Genomic DNA, 16,531 nt, shown 5'->3' on the forward strand with positions numbered 1-16,531 from the left:
TTCATTATCAGCCAGGCGCTTTCCGACCTGCGCAGGCGCAACACGCAGAACTCCCGCAGGCACACACCCCCGCTCCCAGCGGCCGATTGGCCATTGTCTGAGACAGACGGAGGAGCTGGCGCAGGCGCACTGGACCAGACCTGAAGCTAAGTCCCACCCATTCTCTGATGACTGACGTAAGATCAAGCTAATGGGAACAGGGCTCTCCGGGGACGGGGCGGGCAATGAGGGCAGTTAAATTTGCGCGGGCTTGGTCCTGGCGTAGTCATGGCGGCCTTCCGCGACATGGAAGAGGTGAGCCAGGGGCTGCTGAGCCTGTTGGGCGCCAACCGCGCGGAGGCGCAGCAACGGCGGCTGCTGGGGCGCCACGAGCAGGTGGTGGAACGGCTGCTGGAGACGCAAGACAGCGCCGAACAACGGCTGCGAGGTCAGGGCTGGGGCCGGGGGCGGCCGGGACCCGGGCCCGTGTGATGGGAGGGGGCGGGAGGTCCGCCTTGACGAAACCCTCCCTCCTGGGCGCCCCCATCCCTCCCCTGTTCTCCCTTGGGCGCTGCCCCCTCTGGGCCTGAGTTTCCCCACCCGTGAAATGGACTTCAGGATGGCAGCCACCTCCCAGAGAGTTAGTGGTGAATATAGGAGCTGGCAGGAACTGGCAAATTCCGAGCGGTCCACGAGCAGGAGCTGGGGGACTCAAGGTTCGAACTGGGGCTCCGGAGTCAAAGCGCTGGGCTTTAATCCCAACATCCCCAGTTACTGAGGTTCAGCTGTTTTACTGAGCACCTGCTGTGTGCCAGGCATAGTGCCAGCCCCGGGTTGGAAGCAGAGAACAGAACAGACAGTCCCTTAAAGGGTTGGTATGCTAGTGGTGGGGTGGTCAGGCGACGAACAAGAAAAATGGAGGGGCACCTGGGTGGCTCAGTTGGTTTGGCATCTGACTTCGGCTCAGTTCGCCCTGGTCGTGAGTTCGAGCCCCCCCATCGGGCTCTTCGCTGTCAGTGCAGAACCCCTTTGGATCCTCTGGCCCCCTGTCTCTGCCCCACCTCTCCCACTCAAAAATAAACAAACATTTTTTAAAAAGAAAGAAAGAAAAATACTTATGTCAGGAGATGGTGGGCTAGGAAACTAGGTTGTATAGGAGGGAGTGGTGATGCTTTGGGATGAGTCAGCGAAAACTTTCTGAAAAGATGATATTTTAGCAGAAACCCAAGGAGGTTTGGGAGGGATCCAGGGCTATGGTGAGGATTAAATAAATTGGAGGGAGTGCAAGTTGGGGAGGGGCAGAGAGGGGGCGACAGAGGATCCAAAGCTCACTCTGCTCCGCACGGACAGCAGCCAACCCGATGCAGGGCTCAAACTCACGGACATTGAGATCGTGACCTGAGCCAAAGTCAGACGCTCAACCAATTGAGCCACCCAGGTGCCCCAAATTTCCTTCCTTTTGAGGGATGAATAATTCCATAGTCCGGACATACCTCATTTTGTTTGTCCATTCCTCCACTGATGGGCACTTGGGTTGCTTCCAGACCCTGGCTGTTGTAAATAATGCCACCATGAACACATGAACATGGGTGTACAAATACCTCTTTGGGTCCCTGCTCCCAGTTCTTTTTGTATTTTCCCAGAAAATTTGTATTTTCTTTGTGTATTTTTCTATTTTCTATTTCCCATGCTAAATCACATGGCAGTTTGATATTTCGTTTTTTGAGAGACTCATCCAGTTTTCCATAGTGGTTTCGGTGCCAGGTTTTTGTTTTTCTTTTTTTTTTTTTTTAAGTCTTTTTACAGTTATGTTTTATGTGGCCATGCTGTCTGGCTTGGGACTGAAATGATCTAGGTGCTAGGCAGGGGATGGCTTGGGGGTGGGGGGGAGAGTGTTCCTGGCAGAGGTAACTGCAAAGGCAAAGGTCGCCAGGTAGGAGTGAACTTGGACACCCAGGAGAAAGTGGAAGATGAGCTGTAGCCAAACCCTGTAGGCAGTGAACCAACCCCCCCCCCCCCCCAACCCCGGGAGTTTGGAGGTTGTTCTAAGTGTGATGGATGCCCCAGCCAGAGTCTTCTTCTCTCCTCCTCCTCTCTCTCCTCCGCACTCCATTCACTCCTCCTCCATTGATGGTTTGGGGAGAAGATCATTATTACCCAGCCTGCGTGGGCTTCAGCAGAATGAATGGATTTGGAGCCAGGGAGACAAGAGTCCGTGTTCCAGGGAGCCGGGACTTTGAGTTAAAGGGCTCCAGTTCAGATCCAGGCTTCAGAGCTATGTGCCTGTGGACAAGTCACTTTAATATCTTCAGGCTTCTGTCCTTCATCTCTCCATGGGGGCAGGGGTTAAGCCACCTCCCTCAGAGGGTTTTGAGAACATACTGAACAGGGGCTCCGGGGCTATCCTGTAGCACTCAGCACACGCTCAGGTAATGGTACTTTGTGACAGTGCCCCCGGGGAAGAGGGCACTCCCAGGGAAGAATCCAAGGAAACAAGATTGTCTGGGGAGGGTGAGGGGAGAAGGGGAGGAAGGCTGCAGAAGAAAGCCAGACCCTCGGCTATCCTAACAGGAAATCAGCAGGCACTGTTTAAAACAGACAAATCAAGAAATAGCTGCCTAAGCAAATTATTTAGAAACACGAACGTCAATGCCAGAGAAAACAGTGATGATTTGGAAGTGGCTGCTTCAGAGGCGTGGGGAGGCTTGGGGGGGGGGGGGCCTGTGTGTGTTTAAATTTTCACAGCCATATACATGTAGTACCTTGATTAAAAATTAACTCAATGTAAGTTTGTAAACACTTAAACGCCTGCCCTTTGGGAAGTGTTTCCATCTGTGCCTTCCCTGAGTCGGCAGGGTCCTCCAGCTCTATGGGAAGGAACACGGTAACCTTGCTAGGGTGTTTTTGATCTTTCTGGATGTTTTGGTCAAAGCATGTTTATTCTGATTAGGCGCTGGCGATATATGGGGAGTGTAAGACGCAGTCCCCGATTCGAGCGAGTAGGAGGAGGAGGAATGAACAATTCAGTGCCGCCGGGCTGTGGTGGAGGCGTGGCCGCGCCCTGGGAGGGAGAGCAGAGTGTCCAGCTGCCCCGGTTGTGTATTGCCCAGGAGGTCTCGAAGGCTGGGTCTCCGAGCGCCCGAAGGGTGGGAGCATAAGGGCATCTCAGAGAGGACGGGCAGGCAGGTGGAGGCCGGGTCTGTGAAAAATGGGCATGTTTGCAGAATGGTGAGGTGTCTTTGTGGCCAGAGCAGAGAGAAAAGTACAAGGTGGGTTGAAAAGCAGGAAGAAAGGAGGCTGTCAAGGAAGAAGATGCTTTCACTCATTCGTTCCTTTGTGGGGTTTTGTGGAGGCTCCACATGTGTTTTGGTGAAATGGAAGCACTTTTGCAAGGTCTCGGTGGACCACCAAAACGTGGGCTTTTGGAAATAGGACCAATGGGTTGGGGAGCTGTAGAAGGGGAAGTGAGGACGATCGTGGTTGAGGCCTCGGGCTCTTCTGGGGCAAGGCCAGACCCTGGAGAGACCTCTTCGAAGGGTCTCAGGCTTCTCTCTCCCGCCCCGCCCCGCCCCGCCCCGTAGAGATCCTGGCTGCAGAAGAAGAAGTGGCCCAGAGCCTTCTGGATGCGAAGGAGCGGGCGCACCAGGGGGGTGCCGAGTTGCAGCAGCTTGAAGCTGAGCTCCGGAAGGCCGGCGAGGAGGACACCCGTCTGAAGGCCAGCCTCCTATATCCTTCCTTGTGTGCGCGGATGGCCGGGCCTCGGGCTCACCGCCGGGGTGCCTGTTTGGTCGTGCTGGGAACCCAGCTCGGAGCCCTGGGCCCACGGCGGCCCCCCTTCCAGATCGAGGTGACCTTAACTGCCTGCTTTACTCAGCTCACCAGAGAGCTGGAGGAGCTCAAGGAGACCGAGGCCAGTCTCGAGAGGCAGGAGAGGGAAGTTGACGAAGACACGACTGTCACCATCCCTTCGGCCGTGTAGGTCCCGCCAGTGCGTGTGGTGGTGCCTGCCCTGCGTGCACGTGGGTCGTCCCGCGGCCCTGAGTTGGAGTCTACGCTGGGGTAACTTAATCTCTCTCTCTCTCTCTCTCGTGTTCTCATACAGGTATGTGGCTCAGCTTTATCGCCAGATTAGCAAAATTGAGTGGGACTATGAGTGTGAGCCAGGGATGGTCAAAGGCAGTATCCTTTTGCAGAGAACGCGGAGCCCGGTGTGCTGCCGGCGGCCTTGTGAAGGGCTGGGCCTCCGTGGAAAAGTCTGGCAGGTCCTCAGAAATGAAGCGTAGGATCACCATATGACCCGGCAGTCCCCCTTTCTGGGTTGCACCCTTGTGTTCGTGACTGCGGTGGTCACAGTGGCCGAAAGGTGGAAGCAGACCAATTATCAGCAAAGCGCTATATAAGCAAAATGTGGTATATCCGTGCAATAAAATAGTATTCGGCCTTAAAAAGGAAGGAGGGGCGCCTGGGTGGCTCAGTCTGTTGAGCAACCGACTCTTGATTTCAACCCAGGTCATGATCCCAGGGTCGTGGGATCGAGCCCCATGTTGGACTCTGTGCTGAGCCTGGAGCCTGCTTAGGATTCTCTCTCCCTCTGCCCCTCTCCCTGCTTGTGCTCTCTCTCTATCGCTGTCTCTAAAATTAAAAAAAAAAAATGGGGGCGCCCGGGTGGCTCAGTCAGTTAAGTGTCCAACTTCAGCTCGGGTCACGATCTCAGGTTCGTGGGCTCGAGCTCCACATCAGGCTCTGTGCTGACAGCTCAGAGCCTGGCCCCTGCTTCGAATCCTGTCTCCTTCTTTCTCTGCCCCACCCCTGCTTATGCTCTGTCTCTCTCTCTCTCAAAAATAAATAAATATTAGAATTTTCCAATAAAATAAATGTAAATAAATTAGTTAAAGTGAAATGAATTAATTAAATTTAAATGAATAGGTTAAATAATAAAATAAACAATTAATAAGTAATATTAACAAATTAGTTACATTTAAATTTCCTTCCTTTTTTTAAAAGAGGAAGGAAATTCTGGCCCATGCTATAACATGCATGTATCTAGAAGACATGATGTTAAGTGAAATAAGCCAGACACAAAAAGCGAACTACTGTCTGATCCCACTTACAAGAGGTCTCTAGAGGAGTCAAATCCTTAGAGACAGGAAGTAGATGGCAGGTGCCAGGGGCTGGGGGAGGGGAGGGGAGGAGAGTCAGTGTTTAACGAGGACACAGTTTCGGGCTCCGGAAATGTTCTGGAGACGGACGGTGGGGAGGGCTGTACAACAACGTGTGTGCACCGAATGCCACTGAGCTGCACACTTCAAAACTGGCCAATGAGGTGCATCAGATTCTGTGTCTGCCTCGCTCTCTGGCCCTCCCCCGCCCGTGCTCCGTCTCTCTCCGTCTCAAAAATAAACAAACATTAAAGAAAATAAAAAGGGGCGCCTGGGTGGCTCAGTCGGTTAAGTGTCTGACTTCGGCTCAGGTCATGATCTCACGGTTTGTGAGTTCGAGCCCTGTGTAGGGCTCTGTGCTGACAGCTCAGAGCCTGGAGCCTGCTTCGGATTCTGTGTCTCCCTCTCTCTCTTCCCCTCCCCTGTTCACGCTCTGTCTCTCAATTTAAGTTTATTTTTGAGAGAGAGTGAGCATGAGAGCGAGTCGGGGAGGGGTGGTGAGAGAGAAAATCCCAAGCAGGCTCTGCACTTTCAGAGCCTGATGCGGGGCTCGAACCCACAAACCGCAAGGTCATGACCTGAGTCGAAACCAAGAGCGGGATGCTTAACCCACTGAGCCACAGGCGCCCCTCAGTCTCTAAATATCTTTTTTTTCTTTAAAAATTTTTTTTTTTTTAATGTTTATTCTTGAGAGAGAAAGAGCGTGAGCAGGGGAGGGGCAGGGAGGGAGAGAGAGAGAGAGAGAGAGAGACACAGAATCGGAATCAGGCTCCAGGCCCTGAGCTGTCAGCACAGAGTCCGACGCGGGGCTCGAACTCATGAGCCATGAGATCATGACCTGAGCCGAAGCTGGGCACTGAACCGACTGAGAGGCAGGCGCCCCTCAGCCTCTAAATACCTTACAACTTTTTCACGGGGTCCCGGGGAGGGCTGTGTACGTCAGGTTTCCTTACATCTCCCTCAGTTCATCACGGCCCCAGCGTCGCCCAGCCTGTCCAGCTGGACAGCAGCCAGCTCTCCAAGAAGTTCATCAGCGACTATCTCTGGAACTTGGTAGGCACGGACTGGTAGCCCGGAGCCTCAAGGACGCGTCTGCACACGAGTCAGTGTGGCGGGTGGTCGGTGCCTCAGCGGTGAGAGGAGCTGAAAATTAAATGTTTCTCTGGAGACGGGTTTTTGACCAGATTTCCTTCGGCCCCTGACCGCGGCCTCGGTGGCTGGACTGGCCCTGGCCGGGTGACCCTAGAGAACTAACTGGACTTCAGGCTGCTGCTTCACATCTGAGACGACACTGTGCGAATGGCGCCGCGGTATACGAGGATAGGTGCCAGGGCTCTGTCGTCTGGGGTTCGCTCAGGGCCCATCCTCGAGTGCCACCGTGCGCCCGGAACTGTGCCGGGTGCCCAAGACACAGACGAAGGGGACGAGGATCCCTTCGGCCGAGGAAGGAGTCAAGTCGGAGCGGATGCCACGCTTGAGCTAGAGAGGGTCAGCAGTGCTAGGGGACCCTGGCCGGGGAGGGGACAGAGACAGGGGCGACTTTTGTGCCAGGACCAGAAAGGACAAGGAGTCGGTGAGGAAGAGATTCGGGGAGGGGGGTGGGTTGTGTATCGGAGCCCGCGGGCCGCCTCCCTGATCCTGGGCCCCTCTCCCCCCTAAGTAAGGGAGCCCTTGTAGCTTCCTGAGCAAAGCAGTTCTCAGCCTCCCTTGCAGCTAAGTGCCGGCCAATGAAATACAAGTGGAAACGTGTGAGACTTCTAGAAGGATCCCTAAAAGGCAAGGGAATATGCCCTCTCTTTTCTGGAATTGGAAGTGCTGACTGGAGCCCTGGCAGTCCCTGACACATGTGAGGAGGGATACAGTCCTCTAGGGGTGATGGGAGCCTGGTCCCCTGACGACGGTGGAACTGGGTATCAGCACCGGACTCTCCGTGGGGGGGGGGGGGGGGGACTAAATTATCTCGTGTGTGCCATTGTTACTTTTTTTATCACAGACAGCTAAAGGAAATCCTAACTGATGCAGCGCACGACCCAGGCCAGTCTGCGTTCACCTAGCCCCCATCCCCGGATTTGGGGTACCGCTAAGAATGGGCCCCTGGGTGGCTCAGTCGGTTGAGCATCCAACTCTTCGTTTCGGCTCAAGTCGTGCTCCCAGGGTCGCAGGATCGAGCCCTGCCTCGGATTCTGCACTGAGCATGGAGCCTACTTGATTCTCTCCCTCTGCCCCTCTCCCCTGCGCTCGCTCTCTGTCTCTCTCTCTCTCTCTCTCTCTCTCAAAACAAAATGTGAGGCCCCTGGGTGGCTCAGTTGGTTTAGCATCCGACTTCTGCTTGGGTCATGATCTCCAAGTTCATGCGTTCAAGCCCCCCCGTTGGGCTCTGTGCTGACAGCTCAGAGCCTGGACCCTGCTTGGGATTCTGCATCTCTCTCTCTGCCCCTCCTCTGCTCGCACGTGCATGTACACTCTCTCTCTCTCAAAAATAAACGTTAAAAACAAGCATTTACCAAAATATATATATATATATGTATATATATATATGTATATGTATACATATATATATAATTTATTATATAATATATATATATAAAGAAAATGGGAAGCTGAGGGCCAGCCTGGCTGCCTGGTAGACAAGGGGAAGTAGATTTTTCTTGAACCTCGCAGGCTGCCTTCTGGGTACAGCCTTGTCAGTAGGTTTCCTGCACCTCCGTATCACTGAATTGTTTCTAGGAAGTGCAATGGTACACAGTAAGTGTTGTTTTCATCAGGAAGGATGCGTTCTAGGCAGAGGGAACAGTAAGCAGTAAGTTCTAGCAGCATCTGAGCCCATCATGGGCCCTAGAAAGAGCCCATTCAGGTCACCCTTGGAGGTTCTCGGGCAAGGATGCCTGCCTGTTGGGCTGTAGGGAGAGGGACCAGTTCATTCGGTTCACAAAGATTCCCAGAACCTCAGAGGCCCTGCTTTCCTGCCAAGGGCTCGGCTTTACATGTTCCAGTAAACGTTCCTGTAAGTCTTCCTGAGCGGTCTTCGTTTGCAAGATCGGTAGGGTCTTTTACGGTATGAAATGGGCACAGAGCCTCCTGTTTGTACCATCGGCCCCCAAAGAGCAGAAGACTTGAACTCAACCGGGGTTTTCCCACCTCGGCCCTAGCGACCTCAGGGCTAGTCATTCTGTGTGGTGCCGGCCGCCCTGGATATTGCGGGACATCCAGCAGCTTTCCGGTCCCCACCCCCTGATTGCCAGGAGGACTCCCCCCTCCCCCCCCCCTCCATCACAACAAACGTGGAGCACACACCAGGCAGCCCCCAGCCCTGCGGCTTCAGCCAAGAACCGGCCAGGCGTCCACACTTGATCGGCTGAGTAGCTGTTGTCACCTTGGTGGCCTTTCCTGCTGACGCAGCTGGCCTCGGCCTGCTCACCTGCGCCCGGGCGGGGGTGGGGGGGGTGGGGGGTGGGGGGAGGTGTTGCCAGGAGCACTGTCTGCCCGGGTGGGCCCCCGAGAGCATGCTAGAATAGACCCAGCCCAGCCGAGAGCCGGGGGGCAGGCAATGAGGCTTGCAGCCTCGCGGTTAATCAAACAAACCTGCAGACCATCAAACCTTGGCCTGCCTGGGAGAGAAAGCAGGTGCAGCGGGGCAGGATGTTGTTACCGACCGGGCCTAGCGGTGCCCCTGGCCCAGGCCCTAAAGCCCTCCGTGGGCCTCCTCTCCCTCTCTGAGCAATCGCTCTTTGTTCTGGGAGGGGGCCAAGGAGGTGTTGGCCTGCTTGGGGCTCAGTTCTTCCCTGAAGAAGGTCCCTTCAGGGAGGCCGCACGAACCCAGGCTCGGAGCGGCTGTGTACGTCTGTCTCCCCAGGCAGCCCCAGGGACTGGCCGAAGGAGTGAGCAAGTGGGTAAGGAACGTGGCCTGGCGGGCGGGTTCAGGGAGGTGCCTGAGCTCACAGGGGCCTGGAGAGGCCCGGGCCCTCCGCATGCCTGGGCTCTGACTCACTGCCCGGCGCTGGCAGGATGCCTGGGACAGCCAGCAGGACAGGCTCAGGCCCACAGCCTCCGGTCTGCACCCCTACCCGTGTCTCTGCCTGTTCTCCCTCCGAGAGCCGCCCAGGCAGCGGTGGTCACCAGCTCTTGAGTCCTGGAGGCCGGTGGCAGGCATGTCGGGTGCTGAGCCCAACCCAGTTGAGTTGGAAGCGAGATTCGGGTCCCCGGGACCAGGGAGTGGGGAGCCAGGTCACTGGTCTTGTGCCTTTAGAGCTGAGGCTTGGAGCGCCTGGGTGGCTCGGTTGGTTGGGCGTCTGACTTCGGCTCGGGTCATGATCTCACGGTTTGTGGGTTCGAGCCCCGCATCGAGCTCTGTGCTGACAGCCCGGAGCCTGCTTCAGATTCCGTATCTCCCTCTCTCTCTGCCCCTCCCCTGTTTGCACTCTGTCTCTCGCTGTCTTTCAAAAATGAATAAACCTTAAAAAAAATTAGAAAAAAAAATAGAGCTGAGGCTTGACCCCCTTCCCCCTCCTGCACCCAACCCCCCAGGGCCAGCACGGGCCCTGCACCAGCACAAACCAGTAAGGAATATTTATCTTACAGATGGCGACACAGGCATGGCACGGTCCAGTCACTTGCCCAAAGTCACCCGTGGAGCCTGAACCCCCCCCACAGTGGGGCTGTCGGGTCCATGGGAGAGCATCTTGGCTTTTCAGATGAGAAACAGCCTCTGGGGTGGTTGCCCCTTATTTAAGGTTGAAAGAGGCCAAGCAAGGACTGGGACTCACGTCTGTGTTGGTGGAGCCGTGAGGCCGAAGTTCTAAGTCACTAGTGATAGGTGGCGGTGTGTCACATACCGGAATGCCCAGCTGACCTGGCTTGTAATCGGGGAGAACAGCCAGGGAAATGCTGAGTGCGAGCTAAGGCGGTAAAGCCCTAAGGCTGGCTGCCCTCGAGGGTCCCACCCGGCATCTTCCTCTGAATCGGCTGGCCTGGGTCGCCATGGGCAGGTCGGCCCACCCAGGCTCCCCCATGCCCCATCCTGCTGTGAGCTATGGTCAGACCTGTTCCTAGTTTATAGATCGACGGGGTGGGCGAGTGCGTGTGCCCAGGGAACAGGTGTCCGAGGCTGTATTTGAACCTCAGTTGTTGGATGTGAAGCCGTGATCTGATCTTTCTGGACTGGCTGGGGACCATCTGGGAAGACTGGCTGCAGGGCGTCGTCATGGCAATCCTTGGGGTCTTGGGGACACTGTGTGTGGCCCTCATTGGGCCTGGGTGGTCCCAAGCTCCCGGCAGCCTGTCCAATTGACTCAGGAATGTGGACTGGGCATCTGTGACCTGCCGGGCCCCCCATCAGGGAGCCACACTCCAGGGGAGGCCAATACTTACTGTGTCACGGAGGAGGAAACCGAGGCACAGAGAGGTCAAGTTATTTGTATATGTTTTCACAGCCAATGAATGGTAGATCCAGGGTTTGAACTGGATCCAGAGTTTGTGTACTTAACTCCAACTTTCAGTTCGCGATACTGTTGCTCTTGGGGGAGGCTCTGTAGGAGGCCCTGGTGAGGCGGTGTCATTGGAGCCCAGACCTGAGCCCCCCCCCCCCCCCGGGGGGGACAAAAGTGTGGAGACAGTGATCCGGGCAGAGGGAACAAGTGCCAAAAGAACTGGGAGAACTGGGAGGCCTGAACGTTGAGGCAGGGGCTCTGTCGATCGCATGGGTTTGGGAGAAGGGAGTGGTTGCTTGATCATGCAGGGCCTGCAGTCCACAGTAAGAGCTGGAGAGACTCTTCAGGTTCCAGGCAGGACCCCAGAGTTGGGGCTCAGGAAAAGGGAGCCTGACGAGCAGAGGCTGGGGGAAGCAGAGCAGCTGGGCCTTGGGAGGGCGGGGCTCGGGTGGGAGGGAGCCCCTCCACCCAGGGCAGGAAGCAGAGCTGAAACCTGAACTGCCTGGAGGGGAGGCTGGGTAGGAGCCAGGAGTCCCAGGGGCTGCCCCGCCTCCAACCCCTCCACCCCACTCAGCTGCCCTGCTGGGCAGGGTGGATGATGTGACCAGGGCTCGCCGCCACAGTCGGAGCCCTCGGCCTCTCCTTCATCCCTACATCCGGGAATTCACTTCCTGGGGGAGGGAACGGGGCACTGACTCCCACGGTGGGGAAGGGGCGGGAGGGGGAGGCTGCAGGGGGAGGGCAGCCTCCCCTCTCCCCCGTGGACCTGGGCTCAGCCCTGCAGGCTCCAGCCTGACTCACCACAGGCAGCTGTGGTTTGGGCTGCAGCGGGGGGGCGCAGAGGACACGGGTTGGGGTATAAGCTTAGCTGAGCAGCTTCTTCCCACCCCCGACCCTGTCCTGGTCAGAGCTACTGAGCCCCCAGAGCCGGGAGGACAGCACGGCCAGCCCCCTCTACCCTGTGCTGGGGTTGACCGCCCCCAGCTGCAGAAGGCGTCTGGCCCCTGCAGACCCCGCACCCCGGTGGCACTGAGCCCGCAGACCAGGGAGCTGGCACCAGGGCAGTCTTACTTGGGGCCTTCCAACGGGGGACCCCGTTCTGAGCCCAGGGAATCCGCCTCCCCCCCCTCCCCCCCCCCCCCCCCCCCGCTCCTCGCAGCCAGTAGGGAGAGGCGAGCGTGGCATCTGGGTCCCCCCTCCCCGACCCCCGAGCTCGGTGACCCGAACCTCCCTTTTCCCATCTGTAAAATGGGCGCTTGATACTGTCCTCTCCTCAGAGGGCCACACCAAGGAGCATGTCCCCAAGAAGGGTATGCTCTTGTCATGAAGCTCCGAGTCCCACGTGCCTGTGCCACATTCAGCGATGCGGTGGGAGCGCCCGGGAAGGATTTTAGTCACTGGTCCTGTTTCAACAGAAAACGGCTGGCCTGAGCCAGACACCAGAAACTTCCATCACCTCTGGCCATTCTCAAGTGTGCCCTTGGCCCGGGACCCCCACCCCCACCCCCCAACCCCCACCTCCCGCTGCATCCTCGGGCCACCTCCACGCCCCTTCCGTTCGCCAAGCCATTTATGTTCCATTTGTCCCGTTTGCCACGCGGCTGAGCATGAACTCAGTCAATCAACCAATTATCGACCGTCCGTGTGCGGCCCCGACGCTTCCTGTGCGGTCTGTTCAGTTTTCACCCCCAGAGGCATTTTGGAACCTTTCCAAGACAAAAGGCGGAAGGAAGGAAGTGCCACCCTGTGGACACAGAAAAGATAACAGTCCCTGCCGCTCCCGGTGTAGCCCCCTACACGGCCTGAGGCTGGGAGGTGGGGGGTTAGCATTGACCCCAGTTTCAACTGGGGAAACTGAGGCTCTAATGGGCCCAAGGTCACCCGTCTCCACCTAGGTGGCCCGACCCAGTGTGTTCTCCTTCCCAGCTCAACTGGGTCGCCTGCTCCCAGCCCGCTCCTGCCTGCCTTCCCTTTGCCCTGTGAGACAGGGAACCCCGATCCCGAGGCCCTGCTGAGTTCAGCCAGTGGGGGGCGCTGGTGGGAGAGGGCGCCGGGAGGAGGGGAGATGCCCACTCCCTTTTTCTGCCGTAGACAGCGTCTCCTGGGACACTCCCACCAGCTTCCCTCCTGGGTTCCAGTAACACCAGCCCCACCTTACACTGTTGCTCATTTCTGGCTATCTCATTGTTCTCGTTTGGTCTTTATTTTTTAATTTTAGAGAGAGCTCAAGAGCGCTAGTGGGGTAGAGGGGCAGAGGGAGAGAGAGAGAGAGAAAGAATCTTAAGCAGGCTCCGTGCTCAGCATGGAGCCTGACATGGGGCTCGATCTCACCACCCTGGGATCATGACCTGAGCTGAAATCAAGAGTCAGAGGCTCAACTGACTGAGCCGCCCAGGCGCCCTCCCAATTTCGTGTTCAAAAAAAAAAAAAAAAAAAGATTTAGTATTATTTTAAATGGTGTCCCAATACATATAAACATCACATTTGCCATCTTACCCCTGTTTAAGTGTCCAATTCAGGGGCATCAAGTATGTTACCATGGCTGGCATCCCCACCATGCGTCTCCAGAACTTTCAGCTCTTCTCAAGCTCTGTCCCCATGAGACACTAACTCCCCAGCCCCTGGCTCCCACCATCTACTTCCTGTCTCTACGGATGGGACTCCTCTAGGGACCTGGACTGGAACCCTAATCGCGCGAGGTGGCCTGTCATTATGGCTTGCCCCATTTGGTCTGTTATACTTGGTTCCGGGATTAAGTTCCATCCGTTGACCTGCTGCGCTCCTGACTATACCCCAGCTGCTACGTCTACACTGTGGTTTGACTTGCCATGTTCAAGGACAGGGGCCCTAATTGCCTCCGGGTCCAGACTCCGGTAAAGCCTGGGTGCACGAGAGAATGGGGGTGCGTGTACCTGGACACCCACAGCTCTAGCCAGATGTCGCCACAGTGGAATTTGAGGGCAGATTGGCCGGAACTCACGATTATTTGGATTTGTGTTATGAAATCTCTTGCTTTACATCTTTTAAAATTTTTTTAAATATTTATTTTTGAGAGAGAGCATGAGTGGAGGTTGGAGCAGAGAGAGAGGGAGACAGAGAATCCGAAGGAGGCTCCAGGCTCTGAGCTGTCAGCATGGGGCCCGACGCAGGGCTTGAACTCACAGACTGTGAGATCATGACCTGAGCTGAAGTCAGAGGCTTAAGGGATTGAGTCACCCACGCGCCCCCTCTTGGTTTGTATCTTAGCAACTAATTAGGTGGGTGTTTAGCCTCGGTCTCCTCCTGTAAGAAAACTTACACCAAACCACCCCCGGAGCCCATGGGCGTGAAGGGAAGCTTCCTTCCAAATCACTCGTGTTGTTTGAGCGAAGTGCGAAGGTCTCAGCCCCGGACACTCTTCCCCTCGTTTGTGCTTCTGGATTCAGCTCGTGTCACCTCCTGAGAGAATCCTTCCCCGGACTCCCCCCTAAAGGAATCTCCCTGCCAGTCACTTCTCTCTCCCTGTTACCCTGTTTAACATCCTTCCAAACTAATGTCGTCAGCCTCCATTTCCCCTTCTAAGCTGTCAGCTCCTTGAGGGCAGACTCTTCTCTTTTAGTCACTGCAGTGGATAAAATAAAAAGGCCCTCGCCTGTATCACAGCCGCCCAGATGTAGTTCAGTGGGGCGAGCGTGCAGACTTAGCAAAAAGTCCCAACTCGGGGAAGCGCCCCGGAGCCCGCAGCCTGTCCTGAGCTCTCGGGAATGTTCCCTTTCCAGAACCGCCTCCTGCGAAAGTCCCGCCCATGTCCAGATGGAGGAGCCCAGACAAGGAGGGGAAAAAGAGCATTCCAGGAGGAGCCAAGCGGTTCATTTAAGAAATTTAATCGATCACAGTAAGACATTCAGGCTATAAAAACGTTCTATACAGTGGTTGTAAAAAGCGGTACCCATCCCCCAAAACAACCCAACACGGACCCATTTCTCCTGAAGGGCTTCGCGCGAAGCCCGCACGAATCATCTTTGTACAAAAGTTAAGAGGCGTCTCAGAGACAACTTCCCCCCAATGCAGAGCCCCCAGAGGGGTCACAGATGCAGCAACCAGGGTTTGCAAAAATAAATAGATCTCTGTTTCATATATATAAGTGATAAATGTCTAACGAATATACAAAGTGCAAACGTAACAAAAAGCGCACCCCCCCCCGCCCCCGCATCTGTACAGCAGTTTATTTACATGCTTCCGAAGGAGAAAAGGCTTTCACAGTTTCCTGCAGAGTAGGACGCAGTGCTTAGTGGTCATGCAGTGAACGTGGACACTCCCTGGACGACTTTAGGCAGGAATCCACAAGAGGCTCGCACTTCTTTCTTTGGTCGTGAGTGTGACATGTGTGATAGGATCAGAAAGTTTGGTTTCCGAAGTCCCGTAAGAATGGCCAAGCCCAGGGGATGCCTTGCAGGGCTAAAGCGAACCGTCTTCTCGGGGAAATTAACGGCCCAGGGGCATCTGCACAGAAGCGGCCACACGAGCCGGAGAGTCGTGATTGTGACTTTTGATGGGGCGGGGGGCCCCAGACAGCAGGCTCATCCGCACGGACCCCTCCCACCCGGAACAGAAACCAGTGCAAAATAGTAAGAACGTCGACTTGACGCAGGATACGGCCCCGAACGAAAAAAGTGCAAGGGGACCTGGAAAGAGCTGGGGTCCAGACAGCCACAACCAGAGTGATGGGTGCTCTTAGAGGTTGGCGGCCGCTGCCTTCGCGCCTCGGGTAACGGGGTAGCTCAGGCACTTAATAAATATTAAGGACGATCGGTGGCTCGGGCTCTCTCTGGGAGCTGTCGCGGTTTCGGGGAATGGAGGGGGGGGGCCTCAGTGCCCCCCCAACCCCGGGATGCTGCACTTGGCCAGAGCCACAGCGACGCCAGAGTCCTGGCGTCAAGGGAGGGCACGAACCTCGCTGGGGAAACCCTAGTTTGATCCAGATCTTGGGGGGAGCAGAGCAAAAGCTAACTCTGGCCGTCCAGCAAGGCAGGGGTGAACGCACTTACTCCTGAGTTTGGGGGCTCGGGCTAGAGAGGCAGGGGTCCGGCAGCTACCCAGGACCCCGGGGGTAGTGCCTGCTCTCGCGGTTCAAAGCCATGTGCCGCCTCTCTTCCTGTGCTCCTCCGTCAGTGCGTCGGGAGGCGGGGAGAAGTGAGCGGTCCCTGGAGGGGACAGAGATGTCCCCCCAGCTCCTTTGGCCTGCTCTTCTCCGCTATTCCTAGAGAAAGAAAGAAAGAAAAAAACCCAACCCCAACCCGTTGCGTGTGCGCCGTCGGAAGCCTGTTCTGCCTCCCAGAAGAATAAATATATAAAACAAAGCTCTGGCAGGCAGGCCAAGCGGCTGCTGGCGCTGAGGCTGTGGCCACCAACAGTGCTTTCGGTCACTTCTTTCTTTGCAGGGACCAGGAGGAAGGGTGTGGCGCGGGTCAAGGGTCCTGGGAGAAAGTGTTCTTCCTGCCCGCGTCGGGCAGCAGGTTCCGGGGAAGCACAGGACTCGAGGCGGCGGCTCAGGCCACATCGTCCTCCAGGCTGACCATCTGTCTCTGTCAACAGAAAGATAAACGCCGGAAGCGATCAGTCCAACATTCAGTAAACATGGCAAGAGGCCACCTACGCCTCGCTCCCTCCCGGCCCCACCCCGCGGCCAGCCCGGCCCATCTCGGGCCTGAACCAGCACACCGGGTTCCACCCTGGGCTCTGGGCTCCCGACCTGGGGCTCGGTCTTTCCTTCCACAGCCAGGGGAGGGCGCCTGCGAGCCCTGAGCCAGGTCAAGTCCCTCCTCTGCTCAGAACCCTCCGTGGCTCCTACCTTCTAAGAGCAAAGCCAGAATCCTCCCCATGGCCCACGAGGCCCTGCTCCGTCTGCCATGGTCCCTGTCACTCGGCTCCTCCCTCGACAGCCCCCAAGCCCCCGCTCCGGCCACCTCTGCGTTCCTCAGGCACACC

General features: G+C 56.5%; 2 protein-coding genes and 1 long non-coding RNA gene across 5 annotated transcripts in view; 2 read left to right on the plus strand and 1 right to left on the minus strand.

The window, feature by feature from the left end:
• Nucleotides 1–228: 228 nt before the first annotated feature.
• On the plus strand, nucleotides 229–6,301 carry SPC24 (SPC24 component of NDC80 kinetochore complex). Of its 3 annotated transcripts, none has more exons than XR_008297267.1 (5): nucleotides 229–427; nucleotides 3,561–3,714; nucleotides 3,859–3,967; nucleotides 4,082–4,158; nucleotides 6,103–6,151. XR_008297267.1 is itself a non-coding variant. In XM_053219889.1 (5 exons), the coding sequence occupies exons 1-5, from the start codon at nucleotides 268–270 to the stop codon at nucleotides 6,207–6,209; spliced, it is 594 nt and encodes a 197-aa protein (XP_053075864.1). In that variant the 5' UTR covers nucleotides 230–267; the 3' UTR covers nucleotides 6,210–6,301. The 3 variants fall into 3 exon arrangements, 2 of the variants coding, with proteins under 2 accessions (XP_053075864.1, XP_053075865.1); XM_053219889.1 differs by having other exon boundaries at nucleotides 230–427; nucleotides 3,859–3,954; nucleotides 6,103–6,301; XM_053219890.1 differs by lacking the exon at nucleotides 229–427 and adding an exon at nucleotides 434–695 and having other exon boundaries at nucleotides 3,859–3,954; nucleotides 6,103–6,301.
• A 931-nt stretch (nucleotides 6,302–7,232) lies between these two features.
• On the plus strand, nucleotides 7,233–14,560 carry LOC128314952 (uncharacterized). Its single transcript, XR_008297268.1, has 2 exons — nucleotides 7,233–9,028; nucleotides 14,323–14,560. It is a non-coding gene; the product is annotated as an uncharacterized LOC128314952 (long non-coding RNA).
• Nucleotides 14,412–16,531, minus strand: part of LDLR (low density lipoprotein receptor) — a 31,549-nt gene continuing 29,429 nt past the window's right edge. The window contains exon 18 of the mRNA XM_027050516.2: nucleotides 14,412–16,128. Within this exon, the coding sequence (XP_026906317.1) occupies nucleotides 16,093–16,128 (36 nt within the window). The 3' untranslated portion in view covers nucleotides 14,412–16,092. The remainder of the gene's footprint in view (nucleotides 16,129–16,531) is intronic.

This window comes from Acinonyx jubatus, chromosome A2, assembly GCF_027475565.1.
Source record: "Acinonyx jubatus isolate Ajub_Pintada_27869175 chromosome A2, VMU_Ajub_asm_v1.0, whole genome shotgun sequence".
NCBI lineage: Eukaryota > Metazoa > Chordata > Mammalia > Carnivora > Felidae > Acinonyx > Acinonyx jubatus.